At 26.7% G+C, this 27,898-nt stretch overlaps 1 protein-coding gene across 1 annotated transcript in view; it reads right to left on the bottom strand.

Annotated features, from left to right (window-relative positions):
- Positions 1–6,533: 6,533 nt before the first annotated feature.
- LOC127289463 (uncharacterized) overlaps positions 6,534–27,898 on the bottom strand; it is a 54,764-nt gene continuing 33,399 nt past the window's right edge. The window contains exons 3-7 of the mRNA XM_051317402.1: positions 17,654–18,275; positions 12,319–12,591; positions 11,893–12,200; positions 10,297–10,930; positions 6,534–9,978 (exon numbers count right to left, since the gene is read on the bottom strand). Coding sequence (XP_051173359.1) covers positions 9,768–9,978; positions 10,297–10,930; positions 11,893–12,200; positions 12,319–12,591; positions 17,654–18,275 — 2,048 coding nt within the window. The 3' untranslated portion in view covers positions 6,534–9,767. The remainder of the gene's footprint in view (positions 9,979–10,296; positions 10,931–11,892; positions 12,201–12,318; positions 12,592–17,653; positions 18,276–27,898) is intronic.

Here is a 27,898-nt window from a genome sequence, read left to right on the forward strand (position 1 = left end):
TAAATAAACTTGTCAATAAGAGCATGCCGGCCATGACAGTTATACTTTGATACTAATTCAGGTATCAAAAAATGATCCCATATTCTGGATCATTTCTTGAAAATGATACAAATATTTGGATCAATTTGATACCTTATATCGAATCAAAACGTTGCATAAGTTGATCTTAATTCTTGTATCAATTTGATACACACAAGAAAACTGTGTACTTAAGAATCATTAGATGAGAATTTTTTAAAATTACTAAAAGCATATAAAAAAATATTATAACCAAGTCATTATTAATTACATAATATTATAATAATTTTTATAATCATATAAAAATTCAATCTGTAAAATATGAAACAGACTTCGATCGATTTTTATCTTTTTTAAAATTGAAAAATAATTTAAACATTTTTCATTTATTTACATTTTTATTGGTAAATTTAATTTATAAATAGAAATTTGTTACAATATTTTCAGTTCTAAATTTAAATCATAACCTATATTGAAAAGGCCAGTTTAAGATTGTGTGCGTAAATAGTAATAAACATATAAGTCTTCCAGGATCAGCATGAGCAGTCTGAATAAAAGTTAGTACGAGAGAATAGGAGAAGTAAAGAATTTTTTATGTTAGAGATTTTTATAAAAGTTAGTTAATTGGTAGTTTAAATTATTTTAAAAGGAAAAAAAATTCTCGATACTGTTCTTTATGTTTGTATTTTAATGAAATTTACTTTTTAAAATATTAATATACACATATTGAAAAAAATTATTTAAAAAATCTTACGTACTTATATCGCACATAATAAAAACAAGAACTCTGTAAAATTATGCTAATTTTTTATAATTATTAAAATAACTAATGCAACTATTGAGAAGTAATTTATTAAAATATTACATGTCATTAAAAAAATAATAATATAATCTAAAATTCATTTTATAATAATATTAACAGTTTATTTTGCAAAGAAATTTTGTTTAATCTAAAAGTTTATAACGTACTAATTGTATGCAAATCTTCGATTATTTTAATTAAAATTAATTCAATAATTTTTTAGATAATTCGCATTGAATACTTTAATTGTTTATAATTTGGTTAAATTGTATTATTTTGAATTTTAAAAAATTGTATTAAAACTACGATATTGATAACAACAAAATTAATGAGAATTACTTTTCGATGTTTGCTTTAGTTTTTCACAATTCCAATAATTTTTAAACAAATTTTTATAATTTCTTGATACTTTTTAAGGGTGAATCAGACAAACAAAGATTAGTAGTCCAACTACATATATTCTATTCTTTAAATAAAAAAATTTAATTTTTATTTGCAACATTTTGAAAAATTTAAATTCTCATGAGATAATAAATCTCATGTTAGAATTGTCTTTTTTATAGATTTAACATTCCAGGCATCTTATTTTTTTCTAATACTTGGCTGATACCAAATTCTGTGCGGATATCCAAATTTCGTGTCAGGTAATTAATTGGTACTTTCGAGTTTCATACCAATTATGGGGGAAATAAAATTCCCCCTTTCCTTCCTCTTTAAGTATACATAAATCTGTGATGAATAATAAACGTTTCGTTAAATTAGTAAATAATAGTAACGTTAGCAATAGAAGATTTTTTTGTGAAATTGTTAAACTAGTTATCGATGCCATTATTCTGTTAGCATGCGACCAAAAAAAATTTGCCGTGCCAACTGGATACAGGTATACATATGACATATGGGATTTCAATATTCAAAAATAATGCAAGATAAGTTTTTATGTTATTTTTATATATTTTTTATATTTGTGCATAGTGCAATATTAAAACCATTGATGTGTTCTGAAGAAAGGGACCTAAGGAGCAAAAAAAAATTATACTCTTTGTTTATGACAATTTTTACCTTGATTAAAAGTTCCTTATATTAATTATATAAAACCAAAATCAATTTTTAAATTGAATGTAATAAGTTTGAAGTGAAACAAATTTAAAACTATCATAAACATAATCTATTTTTGAAACGTATAATTTTTACTTGAGTTAAATTACAAGAAAATTCTCTCACCGCACGTGGTCAAGTTAATTCCAGTGCGGGTTCAAGGATTAATAAAATGAATCATTAAATTTATAAAAAATGTTAATTTTGCCCGGCGCCACTCGACTTTTAATTATTTTTAAAAAAATTGATTTTTAAAATTTACTTCAGTATTTTAACAAGAAAAAGGGTGGGGGGGTAAATGAAAATAACCTAAATAATAAAAGCTGAGCGTTTTCAACAATTGGTTTTAATAATCGGAAATTTACTCAGAGTATACGTCGTCAAATTCTCTATCCAAACGATGAGGTGTCTCCGCAGAATACTCACACAATTATTATAATATAAGATATAGATTTATCGATAGTCGACACTCTTTACAATGGTTGATCCAGGAATGATTTTTCCATCGAACGTGCGTCCTGTCAGCGAAAATCGTCGCGCACACTCCGTTGCCATGACAACATTCAGGGATGAACCCTTAACAAAATTAGCCCCACTCTTCTAATTTTAGTTGACTATTGGAAAAGTTTTATTTAATATTCTTAAAATAATATTTCTTTACACTTTTTTTGGCTTCTTAGGTCTCTTTCTTCATAGCTTGTCATATATGGAGAAAGTTGAAAAAACCACTGATTTATTATTTAAAAAAAAGGTTTTAAGTATTATTTTCAATAACTTTTTTTAAAAAAATGATGTGCAACGATGGGCTTATACAAAAAAAAGAAGAATTACTCTGCCCACATAAAATAAAGAAATGTAATTTCGTAGAAAAAATTTTCTTTCCGTAAAAATGTTAACGGTATATAAAAAATAGATTAGAATATATAACATATGTTTCCCGTACATTTTTACCGATTACGACGTAATTATTAATAAGCTAAAAAGTATTTGTATTGTAAAAATAAGACAATTTTAATAAATTCTGTAAATAATATTAAAAAAAAAAATGTTGCACATTATTTATACACTATAATAGGGGAGGGTAAAAGTAAAATAAACTACTTTGGAACTACCTGGATTTGCGCACGGAATTTGATGTATTTTAAAAATTATGACATTCATAAAAAAAATTTGATTTAATGAAAATTCAAAAAATTATCTTTATGTAAAACATTTAATTAAAAAATAAGTTATTTTCGTATGTATCGAGAATTTTTTTATATATATAAAATAAAACCTTGTAGAAAAATCAGATAAAAAAATTAAGTTTATGAAAAAAATTGCTTGTGTCATATCGTATTTATGTTTTTTGTTAAATTGTAAAATATATTAATTTTTTTATTCTTTTTATATTTAAATTTTAAGCAAAAATAATAATAATAAATAATTGTACAATTTTGTATCATGTTATTTTCTTTTGGACTCAACATAAAAAAAAAGAAAAAAATATTTTTATTGTCGATATAAAAGTCGAGACTTCAACAAATCGGACTTTTATATTCTTTAGTAAACATATATTTCTGTCATCCCATTTTTAACAATATTAGATTATTATGTAATAAATTAAAAATTTGTAAATAATATTATTAAAATGTATTTTTTTGTTAATTTCAATATACTTTTAATACAATAAAAATTGATAACCTGTAATTATAACTGGAAGTTCAATTATACTCACATTGATTTTTTTCAACTTTAATCTATACATTCAATGCGCAGTAAGATTTCTTTCTTTAATAAATCAACTTATTAAATAATTTTTTTATGTTTAAATTTATTTCAATAAATAATTATTATATTATTAATTCTATATATTAATAATAATAATAATTATTATTATTATTAATTATTAATTCGGTCATTGCACTGCCATTAAGTGTATCAATAAAAGTTACAAAAAGCATATTGCATGAGTAATGTAATAATTGAAATTTCACAGCAATTCTTTTTTCAGGAATTCAAAAAAATTTATGTATTATTAATTGACATTTTGTATGCTAGAATTGACTTCTCATTATCTTATTTAACAAAAAAAATTATGTGAATTGATTACTCGGAAAATAAAAAATGATTAACAACTCTGAATTGTTTATTTTAAAATTTTACAATTAAATGTGTTTCAATTGTAAAAGTTTTCACAATTCAGAGTATTGAAAGATTAATCTTTTTTAATTTTCTGGTAGAATTCTTCCTTATATATTACTCATATTAAACAATATTTCTGGCCTCAATGATCAATGCCGTATACGACTGAAGTTTTTAAAAAATAAAAATTGTATTAAAAAAAAATTAAGTACATCTTTTTTATAAAATTAAAAATAATGGGCATAAATGTTTGAACACCAATAGACATGAGTGAATGATTATTATCAGTATTCTCACCACATGTTTGAATCAAGACAGTACCTTTTTTAAGTTTAACAATTCAAATTCCATTTCTTTTTTTTTTAATTACATTTGGGACGTTCTTTGTGAACCGGACCACCCCATTTCTCCTTAATTGGTTTAATTTGAAAAAATTTTATCGTATTGGAAAAATTAGCTTGGAATGTCTACTTTATAATCCCGTTGGGCGCTTTTTGAAATTCAAAATGGCGACTTAAATATGGCGCCTAAACGACATAAAAAACACAAAAAATCCACTAAGATGATCTATATTATTGTTTAAAGCTTCACATATGACGATAAAAATAACCACAACATAGTTTACTTACAAACTGATAACGTATCTCCATTCAAAATTCAAAATGGCGGATAAAATCAAAAATTGAGCTGGACTCGTGAAAATTACTACTTGGGGGTTTTCTAGGTCGCTTGTTACTAATTTGATGTCAGTTTTTAAAAATAATAAATGGCGGATTCAAAATGACGGACCAAAAATTAAAAAAATTGAGCTAATTTCGTAAAAATGTCTACATAGGGCTCTTTTTGGGCGCTGATTACAAATATGATGTCAGTTTTAAAAAAATTTTCAATGGTTGATGACAAATCTCTATTTAAAATTCAAAATGGCGGATCCAATATGGCGGACAAAAATTGAAAAATCGTTTAGATTCGACTGAAACTTGTTACTCAGGGGTTTTTAGGGTCGCTGATCACGAATCCGGTATTAGTTTTCAAAAATTCAAAACGGCGGACTTAAAATAGTAGCCCAAAATTTAAATAATTGTGTTAAACACTTGAAATTGTTTACTTGGGGGTTTGCGGGGTCACTGATTACGAATCTGCGGTTACTTTTTAAAAATTCTAAATGGCAGACCAAAAATCCAAAAAATTGAGCTAAACTTGTTAAAATGTCTACCTAAGGGTTTTTCAGGGCAATCTTTATGAATTCATCGTTACTTTTTAAAAAATCAAAATGGTGAATCTAAAATGGTGGACCAAAATATAAAAAATTGATTAAACTTTTTTATATTGAACGTAAAAAAGTGCCACTTGAACTTATCAAATACAACGCCAGATAACTTTTTATGGAAATTACGTGAGGATTATTTAATTGATAATCACAAAACTAGCTTAATTTTTTAAGTCTATCCGCCATTTTGAATTTTAAATAGAGAATTGTCATCAACCATTGAAAATTTTTTTAAAACTGACATCGGATTTGTAATCAGCGACCAAAAAAACCCCTATGTAGACATTTTTACGAAATTAGATCAATTTTTTAAATTTTTGGTTTGCCATTTATTATTTTTAAAAGCTGACATCAAATTTGTAACCAACGACCTCGAAAACCCCCAAGTAGTAATTTTCACGAATCTAGCTCAATTTTTAATTTTATCCGACATATTTAATCCGACATTTTGAATTTTGAATGGAGATACGTTATCAGTTTGTAAGTAAACTATGTTGTGGTTATTTTTATCGTCATATGTGAAGCTTTAAACAATAATATAGATCATCTTAGTGGATTTTTTGTGTTTTTATGTCGTTTAGGCGCCATATTTAAGTCGCCGTTTTGAATTTCAAAAAGCGCCCAACGGGATTATAAAGTAGACATTCCAAGCTAATTTTCCCAATATGATAAATTTTTTTTAAATTAATCTAATTATGGAGAGATGGGGTGGTCCGGTTGACAAAAAACGTCCCAAATGTAATTAAAATACATGGTGAGAATATGTAGGCATTTTTTTACTACGATTAAGATGAAAATCTTTTGAATGTTCAGATAATAAATTGTTTTCTTTCTTTAGAAAGAATTTTTTATTTTTCTAAATTTATTTACTTTATTTACATTATTAACAGGTATTAATGCAACAAGAGTAGAGTATCAAATACATTGCTGAATTTATTAAAAATTTATTATTATTTAATAAAGTCTAAACTTAATATTAAATTAGTTTTAAAAATCTTTTTTTCTGCCTATTTAAATTAAATTTCTTTTTATTCATATGGAAAACAAAGTTTTCATTATCATCTATAATTATAAAAGTTCATATAATTCGTATTATAAAAAATTATATAAATTAATTTATATTAATACTTAAAACAATATTTATAAATAGAGAAGTGTTACTTGATTTTGCGTTTTATCATTTTTGAAATATTTAAGTACAAAACTAACAAATAAAAAAAGACATTCAACATTTCAAAAATTTTATTTCAATTTATAAAGTTAGGCACATATTGTCATTTTTTTATTTTCACCCAGTTATATATTAATTAATTAAATAGTTTTTTATTGTAGAATATTTATTTTATGACAAAAAACATTAGAAAAATCACTACTGAAGTTTTAACAAAAAAATTTCAATTTTTTGAAAAATCAAAAATCGAAGAATTTCTATTTTTATAATAAATTCTGATTTAATAAATATTTTTTATAAAAATATTATTTACATTCCAAATTTTTATATATTGTCTATCTTTGAGATTAACTTTCTTAATAATTTTATCTGTCAGAAATATTTCAGTGGAAGTTTAAAATTCCACGCAAATAAAAACTTATTTAGAAAATTGTGATTGGTTAACTTCTCCAGCCGGTGTGCCCGAAATGCGTGCCGAATCCCAGGTATGAACCCCTCCCAATCGAACTGCGTGCCGAGGGGTATTAGGTAGATGTCGAATTGCCTTTCAATGCTTCAATGAAATTAAAAATATTTGCCTGAGCTTCATAAAAAAATGAGTTAAATTTAGAATGGAAACATTCACAGCCATTAGTAGTACGTGTTATAGAATTCGAAAATTCTGCCCAAATATAAGGAGGAAATTCAGAATTTTCATCTATGTAATTTTCTAAAACGTAGTCACAAAATCTCATTAGTCTATCATCGTCAGGAATAACAGACATAAAGTCGTCAATAAAAACAGATTCAACGTTTTTACACCCTGAAAAAAGTAATCTCATATTTAGAGGAAAAATCCTCTTCTAATTTCCTCTCAATTTTTCCTCTTAAAACAAAAGTATTCCACTTGAATGTAGAATATTTTTATTCTTTGGTGACTAATAATAAAACAAAACAATTTTTTTGAGGTTCTGATGTCAAAAACATTGAATTAAAGTTAAATAAATAAAGAAATCTATTAATTAATATAAGTAATTGACTATAAATCATTAATTATATTTAATATTTAATTACAGATATTTAATTTAGTGCATGATAATAGCTTTTCTTTATCAGTTTATAACCATAATTGTCAAATTATATGCGAGAGGAAAATCCTCTCAAGTGAAGACTATTACTTTTGATACAATATATAAGAGGAAAATATGCATCAAATTAAGAGGAATTCGCTAGAATCAAGATTACTTTTTTTAGAGTGTAGGATTTATAAATGTCAGACCAAAAAATAATTTTAAAAACTTTCCAATTTTAGAATTTACATCTTTATAATCTGGTACCAGATGCAATTCCTGAATTTTCTTCAAAAATTTTGACTTAAATGAAAACGGCAGCCTTTTATTAATGAATTTGACATAGTTGCACGAATTGCATTATGAATTGCTTTTTCGAAGTCTACATAAATTAATTTTAGTGAAAAAGTTACTTTTAATTTTAAGCATTCTAAAAATAAAATTTCAAAAACTTTCTGATACGATTCAGATTTTGTATCTTTAAGTAAAAAAAAAGCTAAAGGTATATATATATTTTCATGATGTCCGTGAATAATAAAGACTTGTTTAAAGAGTGAAGGGCAACTGTAGAACGTGCCATCGACAAACACTATATTTAAATTACATAGAAATTTTAAGGGGAGGGACCGCTGAAATTTTAACACATCAAAATTAAAGCTGTTTAAGGGTGGTCAATTTTTTTTCTGACAATATTAATTATTTAAATGTATAATATATCATGAAATATTGAAAAACTATAAATTTGTTAATAATTTTTAAAATCAAATTCAAAATTCTCGAAAATTTAAAATTTAAACTTCTCTCACAATTTTAATTATTTTTGACTGCCGATTTTTTTATACGCTTGTTTCATGATTCTAAACAATCAAGCGTATGGATTTTGAAAAATTTCAATTTTTTCAAAAAATGAAAATTTTGAAAAATAAAAATATTTGTAAAATTGTTAAAAATTACCTTTTGTTGTTTTTCTCAGTAGAATAAGATTTTTGGTTGAAAAAAAATGTTGAAAAAAATTATTACCCCTAAACAAGATCAATTTTGATTGCTTTCAATTTTAGTGGTAATTTTGAAAAAAATTCAACTACTTCCACAATTTTCATTATTTTTTATTGTCGAATTTTTTTTACGCTTTTTTCACGATTTTAAACAATCAATCGTATGGAATTTAAAGAAATTTAATTTTTCCAAAAAATAAATTTTCTAAAATGGCTAAAAAATTTTTTTTTTTAATTTTAATAATTTATAATAATTTTGGATCCTAAATTATGCCAGAAAAAAAATTGACACTCTTTAACAATAATAACTTCAGTAGGCTGAAATTTCACCGGTCCCTCCCCTTAAATTAACTTCAGTTGAAAATAAAACTATATTATTTAAATCGTCATTTACCATCAAGAAATTTTCATTTTTATTTGTTTTTATGTCCAAGGTCGATAGACTATTGTGAAGTGATTCTAAGCTATCTGGCAATTTAGGGATTATCATTCGTCGCGCGTAATTCATATTATTTTTTATGAGACGAACGTCGCTTAAATCTAATCTATCAACATCACCTTTTATTAGTTCTTTTTGCAAAATTTTTGCTGGGCGATCAGAGGGATCATCGACAGCTTTACGCTTTCAACTATTACTTAATTTCTGACGATTTATTATTTTCTCATTGTCCGGTTCATGATCGTGATTCAAATTACTTTCTATCACAAAATATTGGTCATTAACTTTAAGAAATGCTTTACACATTCTTTTTGAGCATGCCCACCGTTGAATTTCATTTTTTAATTTTTTTTGAAAAGAAAACTTAAAATTGTCAACGAGTATCAAAGTCTTACCTTTCTCTCCAATCATTACATTTAATATTTCCATTTCAATCGATATACACTACAAATATATATACAGAACAAACAAACTGTCACAACACAGGTTTATTGACAACTAATTAGATATTTAAATTCTTATTTCAAATACATGGATCTTTGTACAGATTCGGTGGGAGGGGAACTTGAGGCCAGTGGTTCTCACATTTTTCAACGCGCACGCAATTCAACATGACAATTTTGGACCGCGGCACGCAATTTAGTACCTACCTGCCGCCCCTCGGGACGCAATTCGAGGATCCGCACGCAATTCGGGTGCAGCCTCACCGGCTTATTATAAAATCTACTTTATAAAATTGTGTTCAATAAAAATTCGATAATTTTTAATTCGACAAAGTTCTTTTTCTTGTTACTTCTTGATTGCTTATGTCTCAAACAAATTAAACAACAATTGAGAAGAATCATTTTTAAGAGCTTCTGCACAAACTTCTGCCGCAGTATGGATACATATTTTAAAAGATTCATTTAAGCTGCTGATACAATTAACATTCAATGTGGTAGGATCCTGAAGACAAAATTTTGATTTCACATTTAATAAACAGCCGTCTTTGTGATTCGTCCCATATTCCATATACCTTTCAACAAAATTATTTTTTAAAACATCTAACAAGAAGTATAAAAAAATTGATTTTTTCTAAATAAATTATTATTTATAATTTATAATAAATAAATTTCCGTCTTAGTTTGCTATTTAATTTGTATAAAATAAAAATAATTAACACAAAAAATTATATTTTTAAAACATAAAATTGATATAAAAATTAAAAAAAATTTATGATATAATTATTGTAATATTAAAAATAAATCAAAACACAAACTGAAACGTTTTTAGGTGAAATATTATGAATGCATTAAAATTTTTTATTTATTTAAAACAAGATTAAATTTTGTACCTGTTTATGCTTTCTGGTAGCTTATCTAAAATTTTAAATTCTTCCTTCGGGTATGCAAAACCATCAAGAGGACAAATAACAAATTTTTCAAAATTAAAATTAGCGTAAAAGTCAAAAAATCCATAAAGCAATTCAGGGATCGTTTTTTTATTATCTGATGAAGGATGTTGAATATTTTCATTAAAATTCACTTGCCATCCTTCAATAAATTCAGGATCACAGGAATTTCTTAATTTTATTACAGTAGGCACCAAATTGACTTCAGGTTGTTGCAAATAAAATATTAATAACAATATTAAGCCACAATCCATACCTGATTGACTTGAAAATTTATGACGTTGTATCCAGTATTCAATAATAATTATCAAATGTTTGATGCGAGTGTCAAATGATAAATAATGTTTTATTAGGCGAGCTTTGTGAACAAGTAAAGGATTCTCAAAATTTAAAATGCAATTGGCTTTTCTTTTAATATCTACAAATGTAAATTTTTGCATATTTGATCCTCCAGATAGCTTAACTTTTTTATAAAAATCGCCCTTTATAAATAAGAGCTTCATTATTTCTGAGGCAACATTTTTTAACGTCAAAATTGTGGAAGATGAATCGTTTTCACATGAATTTGTAGGTTCACCTACAATTATTAAAAATAATTCATTAACATTTTAAAAATTGGGTAATCTATTAACAAGGTATTAATATGGTATTATTTCCAATTTTTAATCTTTTTTGTAAAACCTGATTCATTCTATCGATTTTAATAAAATCAGTAAAAATTTAGTTCTAAAATATCAAACCTCGGATCGACTTTAATTTACATTTAGATTCCCAAAAAAGGCCGAAAAAGTCGATTTGTTTATTTTAATTAAATTAAATTAGTTGATAAATATTTTACATTAAATAACTAATGTTACTAGATATTAAATTCATTATATTAATTACTTAATAAGAAAATTACTATGAAAAGCTTCGAATATTTCAAAATCGAACTAAGACAAATTTTCAAAATTTGTAATAATTTTTTGAAGTCGTATTTAAGCAATTTATTCGAATTAAAAGTTTTGTCACAGTTTTTAGTTTTAATGATCAAACAAATTTCGGACAATAATTAAGTTTTACAGATTTTTAAATTCTTTTTTTTAATAATTAAATTGCAAAAGATTGTAAATTTGAAATATATTTTCTGCAAATTTAAATTGCTGTAGTTTTTATTGGTAATTATGGTATCTACCTTTTTATTTTCTCATTTCTGACAACAATTTAAGAGTTTTAATTCAAAAGTTTTTTAAATAATTACATTTTTAAAGATACTAAAAAAAAGTGCTTTGTTTTAAAATATTGTAAAAAAATGTAAAGAAAAGTCGAAAAAGTCGCACCTTATCAAAATAAGTCGAAAAAAGTCGGAAAAAGTCGTATAATCCTAGGCCTGAAATATATATGTGGACGTCCGCATGAAAAGGAACAATTCTAGTTTCTTTCATAAGAGCAATATTCGCATTAATATATTCACGCAAAAAAAATCCTTATTGTAATCGATAAAGTGTGTCTCTTTTCATGCGGCCGTCCACATACAATTTATTTTTGCCCTTTATATACCTGTCTCCAAATATATGTCCAATATAGAGCCTTTAAGCCATATTCCAGTTGCTGCTAAACCAATTTTCCGCGTGGAACACATGGGAAAAGATTGTCGAAACATTTGATTCAAATCATCACATATGGCTTGATAGGAAGCTTCAATTGCACTATCAGTTAAGGTGAATTTTTTTACAAATAAAGCCAATTGATCCTTAAAACTTAAATTTTTCATTGATATAATTTTTCCCAATTCTTTATAACTAGTTCGATATTCCTTTCGATTTAATTTTTTTTTTCTGTCTCTAGGGACGTTTTTCGTTGCTTCACTAAAAAAAATAATCAAAAAATTGTTTAATTAAAAATTAAATAAAAAATATTTGAATTCAACTGAAATTTAACATCTTTATAATAAGTAGAAATATTATAATGGAGAAAATGTCTTACGTTTTCTGAATATGTAAAAAGTTTTTTTTTTTCCTTAAAACTTTATTATTCTTCTTTGTTTTATTATTAAATAATTCACATAGAAAATCTCCATCAACATTAGTTGCACAAATATCTGCCGCTATAGAGGCTTTCTGTTTGAAAGTATTAACAAATTTACTGGAAGTGTTAGCGGAACAGTTTAAATTGAGTATGATTGGATCCTGGATGCACAGTGGTTCTTTAATATCCAATGGAAATGCGTTTTTAGTAGTTCTAATATACTTTTTATACCTTTGAATGAAATATTTTTTTTGTAATAATCAAACAATGTAATAACAGGGTTGCAATAAGTTAGGGAAGTCAAAAAAGTCAGGTAATTAAATAAAAAGTGCTAGAAAAATGTAGTAAACATAGATTTCCATTAAAATATTAATTTGTTATGAATTTATATATAACATAATAACAATTTAACAGAATTATTTGTAGAATTTTTATTTAACCCATGTTTTATTTGATCGAAATTTCATTTAACACAATTTTGGATAGAATTTATATTTAATAGAAAAAATCCAGGGTGTCTACTAACCGGGAATTGCACGTCAAACCGGAATTTTTCTTACTTTACGTTTAAATCCAGTTTTATTATTTTAATAATATATTAATGTCATTAAAAAATTATTTTTTACTTCAATAAATAACGATAAACAATTTCAAAAATGCTGAGTAAGTTAACACCGAGTGCATCAATTTTCTTTATGGATATGAAAGCTGCAAAAATAAGGAATATTTTGAAATTTAGGTCATTTCGTTTCGAGGTCTACATGAAAGAGTTATACCTAGTCAAGTGGCAAAAAAAGCCATTTTTTGAGAATTTTTTTCAAAGAAAATTGTTAATTTATTAAAATGGAATTTTTTATATCGGATTATGTAACTTTTGAAGTAAAGGTAATATTTTTAATATTGCAAAAAATATCGATTTTCTTACAGATTATCTAAAAAAAAGTGTTTTACGGTGAGCAAGATATTTTTTAACTGGACATCTGAAATAAAAAAAGCAAAATATTTATTTTAATATAGGATCAATTCTTGTTTTTTTTAAGGAATGAAAAAAACATTACATTAACAAAGTTGCAGCTTCTAAAATAGTACGTTGTGCACCAAGTACCAAAAGAAGCTATTTTCCGACAAGTGCAAAATTTGCAGCAATTTGCACGAAGTCGGAAAATGTTCTTTCGTACGTGGTGCACACAGTACTTTGTGCAACACCAATTCAGAGAAAATGTTTTTTTAAGTAAATAACAAGCTACAATTAATGTTTATATTTATAATAAAAAATATTTATTAAATTCACAAAATATGTAATAATTTCTATATAATTAGTTTTGTACACAAATTCAACTGCCAATAGCGAGTAAAAGTCAAAGTTCTACAAAAATGAAGTCATACCCTATTGAAAATTCCCACATGGGATCCTATATATGATTCCATATATGTTCCTTATAAAAACCGTTATAAAATCCGAGGTCTACATAGGAATCCACATAGAATTCCATGTAAAATCATATATGAAATTCGGACACGATTTGGTGTATGATTTTATGTAGGAATTTATGATGTTGTTTCTACATTGAAATCTATGTGAATTCCTACATTATTTCCTATAATTTTTCTGGCATATTATTTTTGTCAATTTCCTTCATAATTAACTCACATCAAATCTTATAAAAAATATCATATAAAATTCTAAAGATTTCCTTATATAAAATCTTACATACAAGTTTTAATATAGGAAACCATATGGAATTTCATATGCATTTTTAAATATGATTTCACATGGATTTGAACATAGGAAATCACATGGGATTTATGTACATTCTGAAAATATGCTAAAGTTAACGGGCCCTGCATCAACTCTCGTAAATTTTTCGCTTTTTGAGTATTGTCTTCCGATTCGACAAGCATGAGAAATTGGATTATTAATTCCCAATTTTTAAGAGTGCGTCAGAGTAACTAGGAATTTTTTGAAATGTTTCTCCCAATTTTTAAACAATTTCGCGATAAATTGCTGTTCTTTTTGGGCTCACATTTAAAAAAGCTGGAATAGCTAAAATTAAATGATCCACCGTATGAATTTTTGAAGATGCGCTCTTAGCAACAAGATTAAAGGGAATAATCTACGTACGGAAGAGATTTTGAATAAGGATTTTTTAGTTTTAATCTACTTTGAAAAGAATTATTAGGACCAGTCATGACCGCGGCATTGTCAATTGTTAAACCTGCAATATATTTAAAAGGAATTTGCTTTTTACTTAAAGCATTTTGAAAAGTTTCAAACAACGCTGAAGAAGAACAATCCGTCGCATCTACATTAATTTGTTGCAGCAGTACTACTCTGATTTCCACCGATCTTGGTTCCACATACCGAACTAAAATCGGTAATCACTTTTCGTCACTTATACGTAAACCGAAAATGGTTAATTTTGTAAAACGTCTGTAATACATTTTTCTGCAACCTTACAAAGAACATTATTCGCGATTGAAGTCATTTTTGTACGCGCCAATTTAACAGCTTTAAAAACGATGGGATCTAAAATTTGAAAAAATTTAATCAACTCTCAAGATAAACTATAGGGAATATTATTTTCAACAAATAAAACCGTTATTTTAATTTCCGTTTTTTTTCACTTTTTGCTCATAAGTTAAATTAGAAATGGAAGAATTTAAATTTAAAGTATTTTCAAAAAAACTAACTTCATTTTCTAGCAAATCTACATTATTTGAATTATCAATTGCTGTAACTGCCTGACAATCCGCGGAATGAGTGTTTAGAGAAGCTTCTTTTTTAAGTAAATTTAATCCATAAGGCTTAGATTTTTCAAAAATACTAAAATTATTTTTATGAACCAAACTAGATTCATGTCGCTGAATATGAAATTTACCAGAAGTACAAATTTTATCACAAACTCTACATTAAAATTTTTTATCATCATTTTCTACTTTAAACACCCATTCTCTCCACGAAGGAAATTCATCAAACCAAGATTCTTGAAAACTAGTGAGTTTTTTTAACTTTTTTTGGCGGCTCTCCTTGGTTTCAAACATTATGTCCGTTTTCGGGATCCATATTTTAATAAAAAATTGGGAAAATTAAGAAAGAATAAAAGACTCACCGAGCGAATATAAAGTGAAAATGAAATTTCTACCAGGAAGCGAAGAAAAAATTAACCCTTATCGCCAGAACTGAACGACACGATTTCACAAAATTCCACACAATTTCACACTAAGAATAAGGACATAGTCGCTCAATTGAAGCGGGCGAATATGAGAAGAACGAAAAATAGGCACACTTGCAAGAGTAAACGCACGGTTTATGCTTGAGTGAATGGAGGGAGGCGCAAGGACGGCATGGTGGGAGTGGGATTGGTGTGCAGCCTCGCATCACTGTTACCACATGAAATCCTACATGGGTTCCTTTATATAATTCCATGTGAAATCTTAGGTAGATATTTCAGAACTTACATGAAATCCCATATGATTTCCTATGTTCAATTTCATGTGAAATCATATGTATGAATGCACATGAAATTCCACATGGTTTCCTATATTAAAACTTGTATGTAAGATTTTATATAAGTAAATCTTAAGAATTTTATATAATATTTTTTATAAGATTTGATGTGAGTAAATTATGAAGGAAATTGACAAAAATAATATGCTAGAAAAATTATACGAAATAATGTAGGAATTCACATAGATTTCAATGTAGAAACATCATAAATTCCTACATAAAATCATACACCAAATCGTGTCCGAATTTCATATATGATTTTACATGGAATTCTATGTGGATTCCTATGTGGACCTAGGATTCCATAACAGTTTTTATAAAGGAACCTATATTCCTATATTCTCGTTTACACTTTAAAATTTACATAATCCGATGGAGAAAAATTCATTCTAATAAATTAACAACTTTCTTTGAAATGATAATTCTTAAAAAATGGCTATTGTTTGGCCTCCTGGTATCATACTACCAAGTTTTATTTAAATTCGTTAGCTTACTCCGAATTGTGATTAAAAAACTTCTGAATTGACTACAATACAAGAATAATATAATAATATACACTACCGTCCGAAATTGTGCGAACTCTGCTTTTTCAACAACTATAAAACTGTTCAAATCTTCAAAAATATTAAAACTAAAATTTTTTCCTCTTTATTTTATTATTAAAGCTAATAAAAGTCTGAAAGAAATGACACCTTGACAAAGAGAATATGTTAATTTTTCAATTAGATATCTAAGAAAAACCCAATTTTCAATGTTTTTACTATTTTTTTTATTTTTCTGGCAAAAATTAATATTTTTAAACGTTCTTAGGCTCATTGAAATCGTATTTTGTTATGCAATTCAAATTATATAAAACAATTCATGTACACATTCTTCCCTAGCGTATGCAAACCATGAAAGTTGGCTCATAAAATGTCAAAAAATTGTGATTAATATTTATATGACAAAAAATGATCAGTAAAATGTATAAATCTTAAATTTACTTACATAAATCAGAGAAGTTTAGAATGATATATTTACTTGATTTTTAAACATTATATTTTATTGTAGAATTAAATTTAAATTTTTTGACATTTTATGAGCCAACTTTCACGGTTTGCATATGCTAGGGAAGAATGTGTACATGAATTGTTTTATATAATTTGAATTGCATAACAAAATACGATTTCAATGAGCCTGAGAACGTTTAAAAATATTAATTTTTGCCAGAGAAATAAAAAAAATAGTAAAAACATTGAAAATTGGGTTTTTCTTAGATATCTAATTGAAAAATTAACATATTCTCTTTGTCAAGGTGTCATTTCTTTCAGAATTTTATTAGCTTTAATAAAATAAAGAGGAAAAAATTTTAGTTTTAATATTTTTGAAGATTTGAACAGTTTTATAGTTGTTGAAAAGGCAGAGTTCGCACAATTTCGGACGGTAGTGTAATACAATAAAAGAAATATACAAACTATGAAAACAATTATTTTCATAAAATATAGTCAATTTTCGTAGATATTTGTAGGTTTATGCATGTTTACAAAAAAAAATTTAAATTTGTCAGCAAAAAATAAACTGGGAAAAATTAGGAAATAACCGGGAATTTTGTTGAACGAAATTAGTAGACACCCTGAAAAACGAAAATGTCAGCGAAAAATACGATATTTTTCTCTGGAAGTCATGGAAATGTCAGGAAAAATTATTTTGAAATTTTTGTGGCAACCGTGAATAGAACACTTAAATTATTAGAACATGGTTCTGTCAAAAAATGTTTTAAAATTTATATACTTTTAATATACATACCTGTTCATGCTTTCTGGAAGCTTATCTAAATTTTTAAATGCTTCCTTCGGGTATGCAAAACCATCAAGAGGACAAATAACAAATTTCTTAAAATTAAAATTAGCGTAAAAGTCAAAAAATCCATAAAGCATTTCAGGAATCGATTTTTTATCGCTTGATGAAGGATGTTGAATATTTTCATTAAAATTTACTTGCCATCCTTCAATAAATTCAGGATCACGTGAATTTCTTAATTTTATTACAGGAGGCACCAAATCGAGTAATTGAAAATAAAATATCGACAACATTACTAAGATATAACCTGATACATTCTTAAATTTGCAATTTTCAAGCCAATTTTTAATAATCATTATAAAAGGCTTTAGGCGTGTATCAAATGTTAAATAATTTTTTATGAGGAGACTCTTCTTAGTACCAAAATAATTGTTAAAGGACAAATCACAAGATATTCGTTGTTTTTTTTCTATAAATCTAATTATTGGCACCTTTGTATCAACAATTGGTGTAACTGTTTTGTAACAATCATTATTATCAATCAAGACTTTTACCACTTCTGAGAATACTTTACGAAAAGTCAAAAATCTCGAAGATGTATCATTTTTATCAAAGCTAATTGGTTCGCCTAAAATCAGAATACATATACATAAATCATTGAAAAATAATCATTAAAATTAATTACGAAATATTATCAAAACAGAATTTTTCAAATTTTATCTTAGATTTGATATTTTTGTCAATTATGTTTAAACTCTTCGCTGTGAGGAGCAATATCTTAAATGTGGGTTCAAAATGTTAAGAAACTTTTACAGCACCAAAATTTTTAAAACTGTATGCACTTATAGGTTTTCAAGGTCGCTGATTACGACTCTGAAGTCTGTTTTCAAAAATGAAAATATTTTTCTAATTTCGGCGGATTTGCTTGAAACAAGTTACTCGGGGGTTATTGGGATCGCTGATTACGAATCTGATATTAGTAAATTCTATTGATTTTTAATTTTTCTATCCGCCATATTGAATCCACCATTTTTAAAAATAAACATCAGATTCGAATTTATCGATCTGAAAACTTCTAAGTATCAAGTTTTAGGTAAATTTTAATGATTTTTAATTTTCCTGTCCCCCATATTGGATCCGCCATTTTTTTTGACTTAGAAAAATTTTTAAGTAAGGCAACCGTGAGGGCAAAGAGCGGGGGCACTGCAAGGTGCCCTCGTGTAGTTCCACAACTTCGAGGTTCGTTTTTTTAAAAAAAGTCAATTAATGTTTATTTCAAATGCTTTAAAATGCCAAAAGTGGTCATGCGAACGTACAAAATTAATATTTTATAAGTGAGTGAGTGAATGTTTTATTAATTGTTTGGAGAACATTTAAACATTCAATAACAGAACTTTTATGAAAAAATAGTCAGAAGTTTTGAACATTTTTGCAAATTCTTTAAGTATGAATTTTATTAAAAAAATATTATTTTAAATATCTAAAAAAAGTTATTAATTTAATAATTGTTTAATTTACTGTTTTACTCTATATTGTCATCATAATTTTTAATATAATTTAAATATAAAATTTAATTTAGCACAAATAGAATTTATTTAAACGAAATAAATTTTTATGAGGCTGTGTAAGAATAATATTCCTTTTCCTTGAGTGTAATATCATTTTTAATTAAGGCATTTGGTTAAATTTTTAGTGTATCTGCAAGTAGTTTGGAAGTGGATACTTTTCTGAAATATTTGAAGTTTTATTAAAATATTAATATTTGCTTAAAAATGTCTCGTGGACGACCACCTACAGTGGAAACGTTATTATTGGTTGACGCTGTATTAAAACACAAAGACGAGAGTGTTTTGGGTTGTTTAATCTTTATATAAATATATAGAATTTATTTCAAAACGAATAAAAAGGTAATGTAAAACTTTCACATTTACAATTGCATGACAATATTGTGAGCAGATGTTTGTAAAAATGCAGTTTTGAATAGGCAAGTTTGTTGTTAATCCTTAAAAATACAGCTTAGTTTCTTTCATAAAGATAAAAAAAACAAATTTGTACATCGATCAGCAATAAAGTTAAGGTACTTCTTGCCACCCGGATTAAGTTGTAAAATAGATATTAGAAGGACACGTCTTTCAAACCTTTAGAATTCATAAATTCTATGTCTATCTTCGCTTATTTAAATTCTATCTTATTTCATCCCACCACCTTTTCAAATATTGTACCCTTATAAAACCCCAGACGAACGTCATTAGGACTAGTCTGCTGTTGACCGTTCCGACGAATAGGAATATTTAAATTAAATATTGAATAAAAATTAAATTTTGAGTATTTATTTGTTCATTCTCCCAAGAAATTCACTCTTTATTAAGTTAACGAGTGTGTGCAATGACTAATATATATTAAACTCATAGCACCGAAACGATATTAATCATGGGTAATGAATCTAATTTTGTGACTGAACAAAATGAAATTTGGACACTGATATCTGAGGAATTATTAAACCCTACCGAAAGAGAGGTACTGGAATAGTACTGAATTGGACTTGGCTTGAGTTCCACTTCAGTACCACTACCTGATAACCCATAAGAAGACATTTTTAAAGTACTTTAACAATAGTTTTAAAGGTATGTTAGAACAGCATAACGTCTCTCACGATATCCGTGTAAAACAGCAAAAAAACATAATAGTTTGTAGAAAATTTCAGTTAAGTTTGGAAATACAATAGACTCCAAAGTCCTTTGTTGAAGGATTACAATTTTAACCCGAGTTTTATTGCTTAAAAAATTTGTAATTTTAATAACTCAACTTTAAAAAATATATATTGAGATTCGTTAATATTTCCAGATTATGAATATCTAAAATTTATCATAAAATAATTACATTTAAAAAAGTTATAATTTATCTCGTATACCTTAAGTTTGATAAAAAAATGGACATCATTTTTGAATTTAGCTGCCAAAGGAAATATCATATGCATAATAATGTATGAAAATAATATAAATCCATGAAAAACAAATATAATATTGAAATAAATATAAAGTTTTAGTTTAAACATATTGAAAAAGCTAGTCGCTTTTCACTTTTATGAGGGTATTAACGGTAACTCGACCCTTTTCGCAGGCAAATTTCCCAGTTCCATTTCAGTACCAAAATGCACCAAATTAGTACTGAATTGGTACTGAGATCTCAGTTCCAATTTCCCAGTACCAATCCAGTACCACCCTTCCGGTAGGGAATTAAGTAAAACCAAATTCAATTTATTCTTATGTGGTGAATGACAGGTTTAACCTGAAAAAATTACTTCTCGGGTTAAAAAAACCAGAGGAAATCCAAGAATCGAATAACATCAACTCGACGACTATTTCAAATGATTCGCCTGATGAGAAGTCAAATTTCATTTTCCAATTAACTTTTGGGAAAGCGGAATTTAAAAGTTTAATTATTGAAAGTTCTCTAGAAAATATGAAGATAAGTCTAATAAGACCCGAATTCGCACAGTCAATATTTTCAAGTCTGGTGAGTGGACAGAACTAATTTCAAGAAAAATTTATGATGACTTCAAATTGAATCATGGGTATCATTTTGAAAGCCCTTATATATAAATTCAGACAAAACATCTGACAGTTTTCAAGGTAATATCAGAACAAATAAATCAAGTTAATTAATTAATCTATATAATATGAATACATAAGGAAGAATTTTGACTCATATAATTAAATAGTTAATTGTAAAATTTTTATTATTTTCAATAAAGTTTGAATTTAATTTATAAACGAAATGTTTTAAAGTTTCGTAGAAAACATAGTTTATATAAACGGTTTTTCAAACTATTTTATCTCTTAAAATAAAGTAACAATAACAGGGTTGTCCCAAGAATCCTTTTTCCAATTTCTTTGACTTTTCCTTGACAGAAAATTTTTGTACATATTACGAATTTTAACAAATATTTAATGTTATAAAGTTTAAAAACATTTCCAAATTCATTTTATTAATTTTTCAATTTAATATATTTTAAATTTGTTATGAAGCTTATTTTCAACGTTTTTAAAAAAACGGCAAAATCTTTAATAAAAAGAACGGTATAATAATAAAATTTAATTGGTAATTTGACTTATTTTACAAAGGATATAATTTTTAGGTAATTGCAAATGCGGCAGTTTATTAAAAGCTCAGATTCTTCCTCCTTTGGACAGCCAAAGTATAAATATAAATATAATGCAAGGCTACTCCGGGAGATGAACCTGCGGAAAGCGACAATTGCGAGGTGAGACCAAAGAAAAAGGGGACGCATGTATAAGCCCTAAAACAAGTTTGTTAGAAGTTATATTTCATAGAATTTAAATCAGCAGAATATTAATTTGCCACCCTGGCGGATTGGGTAAACCGAGATGTAACCGAATTGGATTACAATTCGGTTACGTTTCGGTAACTTGTGAAAAATTGTCGTTAATCGACGAAATATGTTGTAAATAACTATTATAAATGGTTAATAGACATTTAGAGGTCTTATTTATACAATAATAACAATAAATTAAGATATAATTACTCAATAATAAGTGTTTTAAGTGTACAATGCATACAGTTGTTGATTTACCATATATGTATATTACCATCAGCGGGAGCTGTGATACGCGCTTTAAACAGTAGATGGCGATGAAAATTACTTTGTGAATGAATTTCTAAAATTAAACTTTAGAGTGTCAAATGTGTAAGTGAATATAAGTTTTAAAAAAATAGATCGATTAATTAAAACAACTTTTTTCATTTCTACGAATGTGAAAAAAAATATTTCTCAATAAAAATTTTTTTTTCTCAATGACATAAGAAAAATTAATTGTGACACAAAGAAATCTATTTTTCTCTAAAAAAATTTTTTTCTTAATACTAATTTTTTTTCATAATAAAATGAAAAGATTAATTTTTACACAAACAAATTTTTTTCTTAATAAAAAATTTTATTTTTTCAATGAAATGAGAAAAAGTAATTGTGACACAAAAGAAACTTTTTTCCTCAATAAAATAAGAAATATTAATTTTGAAAAAAAAAATTTTTTCTGAATAATAAAATTTCTTTTCTCAATAAAAGGAGAAAGATTAATTTTGACAGAAAAAAATTGTTCCTAATAAAATTTATTTTTTATTTCTACAAATGAAAAAAGTTGTTTTAATAAATCGATTTATTTTTTTAAAACTTATATTCACTTACACATTTGACACTCAAGGGTTTAATTTTAGATATTCATTCACAAAGTAATCTTCAACGCCATCTAGTGTTTAACGCGCGTATCACAGCTGCCGCTGATGGTAATATACATATATAGTAACTCAACAACTGTATGCACTGTACATTTAAAACACTTATTATGAAGTAATTATATCTTAATTTATTCTTATTATTGCATAAATAAGCACGCTAAATGTCTATTAATCATTCCCGAGGGGCTGTTCACTCTCAAATACCCGATTTGTAATGTAGAGAATATACTAGGTATCTTCCGAATATTCATCAATTAACATAAGAAAATATAAATTTCTTGATTCTGAATAAATTGTATTTTAAGTGGAGATTACCGGCGATTACTGAAAAGGACATTCGAATTTGTCGAATACTATGCGAATCCAACAAATCTCGTCGATTACAGTAAAATCCTAAGTCATGCAGTAAGAATTGTTGCGAGTCACGAATGGTTACGGAGAAATACGAGCGAATTCGGCGGCAGCCGATTATTATTATTATTATTATTATTATTATTATTATTATTATTATTATTATTATTATTATCTAGTCTGCAACACGAAGCAGCGCAAAGAAGGAATTTGTGAAAATACTGTGAATATCAACGAGTCCGTGCGATTCCATTCGAATCCGAAGCCGAATACGTACGAGTCCTAAAAATCTTTAATGAATTCTCCAATATTGTTCAATTGGAATTTCAGTGAACAGCCCCTCGATCATTCCTAATAGTTATTTACAATATATTTCGTCGATTAACAGCAATATTTTACAAGGAACCGAAACGTAACCCAATTCGGTTACAACTCGGTTTACCCAATCCGCCAGGGCAGAAAGTCAATTTAATCGAATTTTAATTTGGCAGAAAATCAATTTGATCGAATTTTAATTTGACATAAATTCAAGTTGATAATTTACTAGAAATTAAATTTGACAGAATTTAAATTTTCTCGAAACGTTGTTTTATAGAATATTAATAGTACAGAAAAACAATTTAATAGAAATCTACTTTACCAGAATGTATATTTGTTCGAGTATTAATTTCCCAGAATGTTAACTTGACCGAAAATTAATTTGGCAGAATTTCAATTTGATCGAATTTTAATTTGCCAGAAAGTCAATTTCATCGAATTCTAATTTGGCAGAAAAACAATTTAATCGAAATTTAATTTGTGCGGAACGTTTTTTCGCGCCGAAATATTTCGGTCAAATTGTTTTTCGGTGAAATTGAATTAAAATTCTATGAGAAAACGTTTCGCTGAAATTAAATTTCGATCAAATTGATTTTCTGCCCAATTAAAATTCAATCAAATTGACTTTCTAGCAAATTAATATTCTGTTGATTAAAATTCTATCAAATGTAACATCTAACATATTTGTTTTAGAGCTTATTCGTGCGTCCCAGATAAAGTTGTCTCTGAATTAAAGAAGGTTTTTGTAGAAGCTTATACCAAATCAAAAGCAGCTGTACTGATGAAAGAAGGTAATGCTGTGGAACCACCGCACTTGTACTATGCAAGTGTCTTACAAAATACGAAATATCAAGAAAGTCGAAAACAATATAGGGACAAAGATCCAATAACTTCTCTCTCAAAGTTGAAAAGATCTCCTGAAGGTCACAATGTGGTACGAGATATAGGAATCGACCCTGTAATAGTGCTTTTTGGTAGCATCACCAAAATCAAGTCTATAACCACTTGATGAAGATAAAAGATTGCTGTTTATGCATCGATGCAACAGGAAAAATAGTGCAGAAAGTGGAACATGTAGATGGACAAATGTCGCAACAGTTTTTTTTATACCTTGGTGTTTTGTCTGCACCAAATGCGCAGTTTGCTGTTCCGTCAATGTTTTCAGAACGTCAAGATACTGCTAGCCCTGGTGAATTGGGTAAACCGAGATGTAACCGAATTGGGTTACGATTCGGTTACGTTTCGGTTACTTGTGAAAAATTGTCGTTAATCGACGAAATATATTGTAAATAACTATTAGGAATGGTTAATAGACATTTAGAGGTCTTATTTAAACAATAATAACAATAAATTAAGATATAATTACTCAATAATAAGTGTTTTAAGTGTACAATGCATACAGTTGTTGAGTTACCATATATGTATATTACCATCAGCGGGAGCTGTGATACCCGCTTTAAACAGTAGATGGCGTTGAAAATTACTTTGTGAATGAATTTCTAAAATTAAACTTTAGAGTGTCAAATGTGTAAGTGAGTATAAGTTTTAAAAAAATAGATCGATTAATTGAAATAACTTTTTTCATTTCTACAAATATAAAAAAAAAATTTCTCAATAAAAATTTTTTTCTAACACACATATCGAAAGTACACCTTTTTTTACCTATAAAGGGGGAGAAAAGTATGTCTTTCCCGGCGAGCGGGAGGGAAAGTACTTTCCCTCCCTGTCAGTGACGTCAGCGGGAGGGAAAGTAACTTTTCCTCCCCGTATAACGTCAATTTTTATTTCTGTTGTTTATAGAACATTAAGAAGAACAAGAACAGTATATTATTCAATTTACTGTCAAACTATCAATTCGAAATATCGAATTTAAGTTAATGTTGATATTTCGATATATCGAATCAAATTTAAAATTGATAATCACGTAAAGAATTAATATTACTAATTGCTCAAATTTTTCATTAAATATTAATAAGTAAATTAAACAAAAGTATTGATCAGATTTTAATTAATTCAATGTAATTATTTAAATTAGTTATAATTTAAACCAAAAACATAATTTAATCTCAATGTAGTCGACTTACTATAAATGTTATATTTTTCGCTAAAATTTAATAATAAAATACCGTTTTTAGAAAAATTAACATTCTTTATTTTTAATCTATGTACTTTCGGTATGTGAGTTAGAAAAAATAGTATGTGCAACTCGGGAGGAAAATGATTTCCGTCTCGTGTATTTGCAGTTCTCGTCTTCGCTCGCAAACCCTCGCCTTCGGCTCGGGCACTCGCTAAGTCTCGAACTACAAACTAAACTCGCAGAAATCAGCCATTTTCCTCCCTAGATGCACAATATACTATTTTTTTCTCAATGATATGAGAAAAATTAACTGTAACACAAAGAAATCTATTTTTCCCTAAAAAAATTATTTTCTTAATAATAATTTTTTTTCACAATAAAATGAAAAGATTAATTTTTACACAAACAAATTTTTTTCTTAATAAAAAATTTTAGTTTTTCAATGAAATGAGAAAAAGTAATTGTGACACAAAAGAAACTTTTTTCCTCAATAAAATAAGAAATATTAATTTTGAAAAAAAATTTTTTCTTCATAAAAAAATTTCTTTTCTCAATGATAGGAGAAAGATTAATTTTGACAGAAAAAAAAAATTTTTTTGTTCCTAATAAAATTTTTTTTTATATACAAATGAAAAAAGTTGTTTTAATAAATCAATCTATTTTTTTAAAACATATTCACTTATTTGACACTCAAGGGTTTAATTTTAGAAATTCATTCACAAAGTAATCTTCAACGCCATCTAGTGTTTAACGCGCGTATCACAGCTGCCATTGATGGTAATACACATATGAGAGATTCTTTTTCAATCGCCCCAGCCCAAAAAGTCAATGTTCTGGGATTGGCTTCATACTTTGGTAAATTGTTCTCCTATATGATAGTAATAAATCCCTAAAATATAAACTCATTAAAAAAATATTTGTAGAAAGTAGAGGGGGTTGAAGTTTTGACGTTAAGGGTAACATTGTCATTTTCAAATCCGTTTAACTATGACAAAAGTTAATGGATTTTAATTTATCTATAATGAATTTTATTGCATTTTTCACGTACTTTTCAAAAATGTATACGAAATTAAAAAAAAAAATTTTTAACCCCTTTTTTTCAAAATCAACCCTTATTTTTCGATTTTCACCCCTTCAGGTATTTTTTTTTTTTTTTTTTTATTTTCATTGGAAAGCTGAGGTTTTTTCCCATGAGCTATGTAAATATGAAAATGGGACAACAATAATTTTGTGAGTAACAGAATATTAAAGTAGGCGGTGCCGATAAGGGGTGTACCTGGAGATCATCTTTGAGGATTTAGATAGGCACCGCCTAATTTAATATTATGTTTCTCACAAAATTATTGTTGTCCCATTTTCATATTTACATAGCTCATGGGAAAAAACCTCAGCTTTCCAATGAAAATAAAAAAAAAACAAAAAAAAATTCCCGAAGGGGTGAAAATCGAAAAATAAGGGTTGATTTTGAAAAAAAGGGGGTCAAAAATTTTTTTTTTAAATTTTGTATACATTTTTGAAAAGTACGTGAAAAATGCAATAAAATTCACTATAGATAAATTAAAATCCATTAACTTTTGTCATAGTTATACAGATTTGAAAATTACAATGTTACCCTTAACGGCACCCTTATCGGCACCGCCTACTTTAATATTCTGTTACTCACAAAATTATTGTTGTCCCATTTTCATATTTACATAGCTCATGGGAAAAAACCTCAGCTTTCCAATGAAAATAAAAAAAAAAAAATACCCGATGGGGTGAAAATCGAAAAATAAGGGTTGATTTTGAAAAAAAGGGGTTAAAAATTTTTTTTTTTTAATTTCGTATACATTTTTGAAAAGTACGTGAAAAATGCAATAAAATTCATTATGGATAAATTAAAATCCATTAACTTTTGTCATAGTTATACGGATTTGAAAATGACAATGTTACCCTTAACGTCAAAACTTCAACCCCCTCTACTTTCTACAAATATTTTTTTAATGAGTTTATATTTTAGGGATTTATTACTATCATATAGGAGAACAATTTACCAAAGTATGAAGCCAATCCCAGAACATTGACTTTTTGGGCTGGGGCGATTGAAAAAGAATCTCTCATATATGGTATCTCAACAACTGTATGCACTGTACACTTAAAACACTTATTATGCAGTAATTATATCTTAATTTATTCTTATTATTGCATAAATAAGCACTCTAAATGTCTATTAACCATTCCTAATAGTTATTTACAACATATTCGTCGAT

The sequence above is a fragment of the Leptopilina boulardi genome, unplaced genomic scaffold (genome assembly GCF_019393585.1).
Source record: "Leptopilina boulardi isolate dan_hultmark-lab unplaced genomic scaffold, ZJU_Lbou_2.1 LbouV2_41, whole genome shotgun sequence".
In the NCBI taxonomy this organism is placed as follows: domain Eukaryota; kingdom Metazoa; phylum Arthropoda; class Insecta; order Hymenoptera; family Figitidae; genus Leptopilina; species Leptopilina boulardi.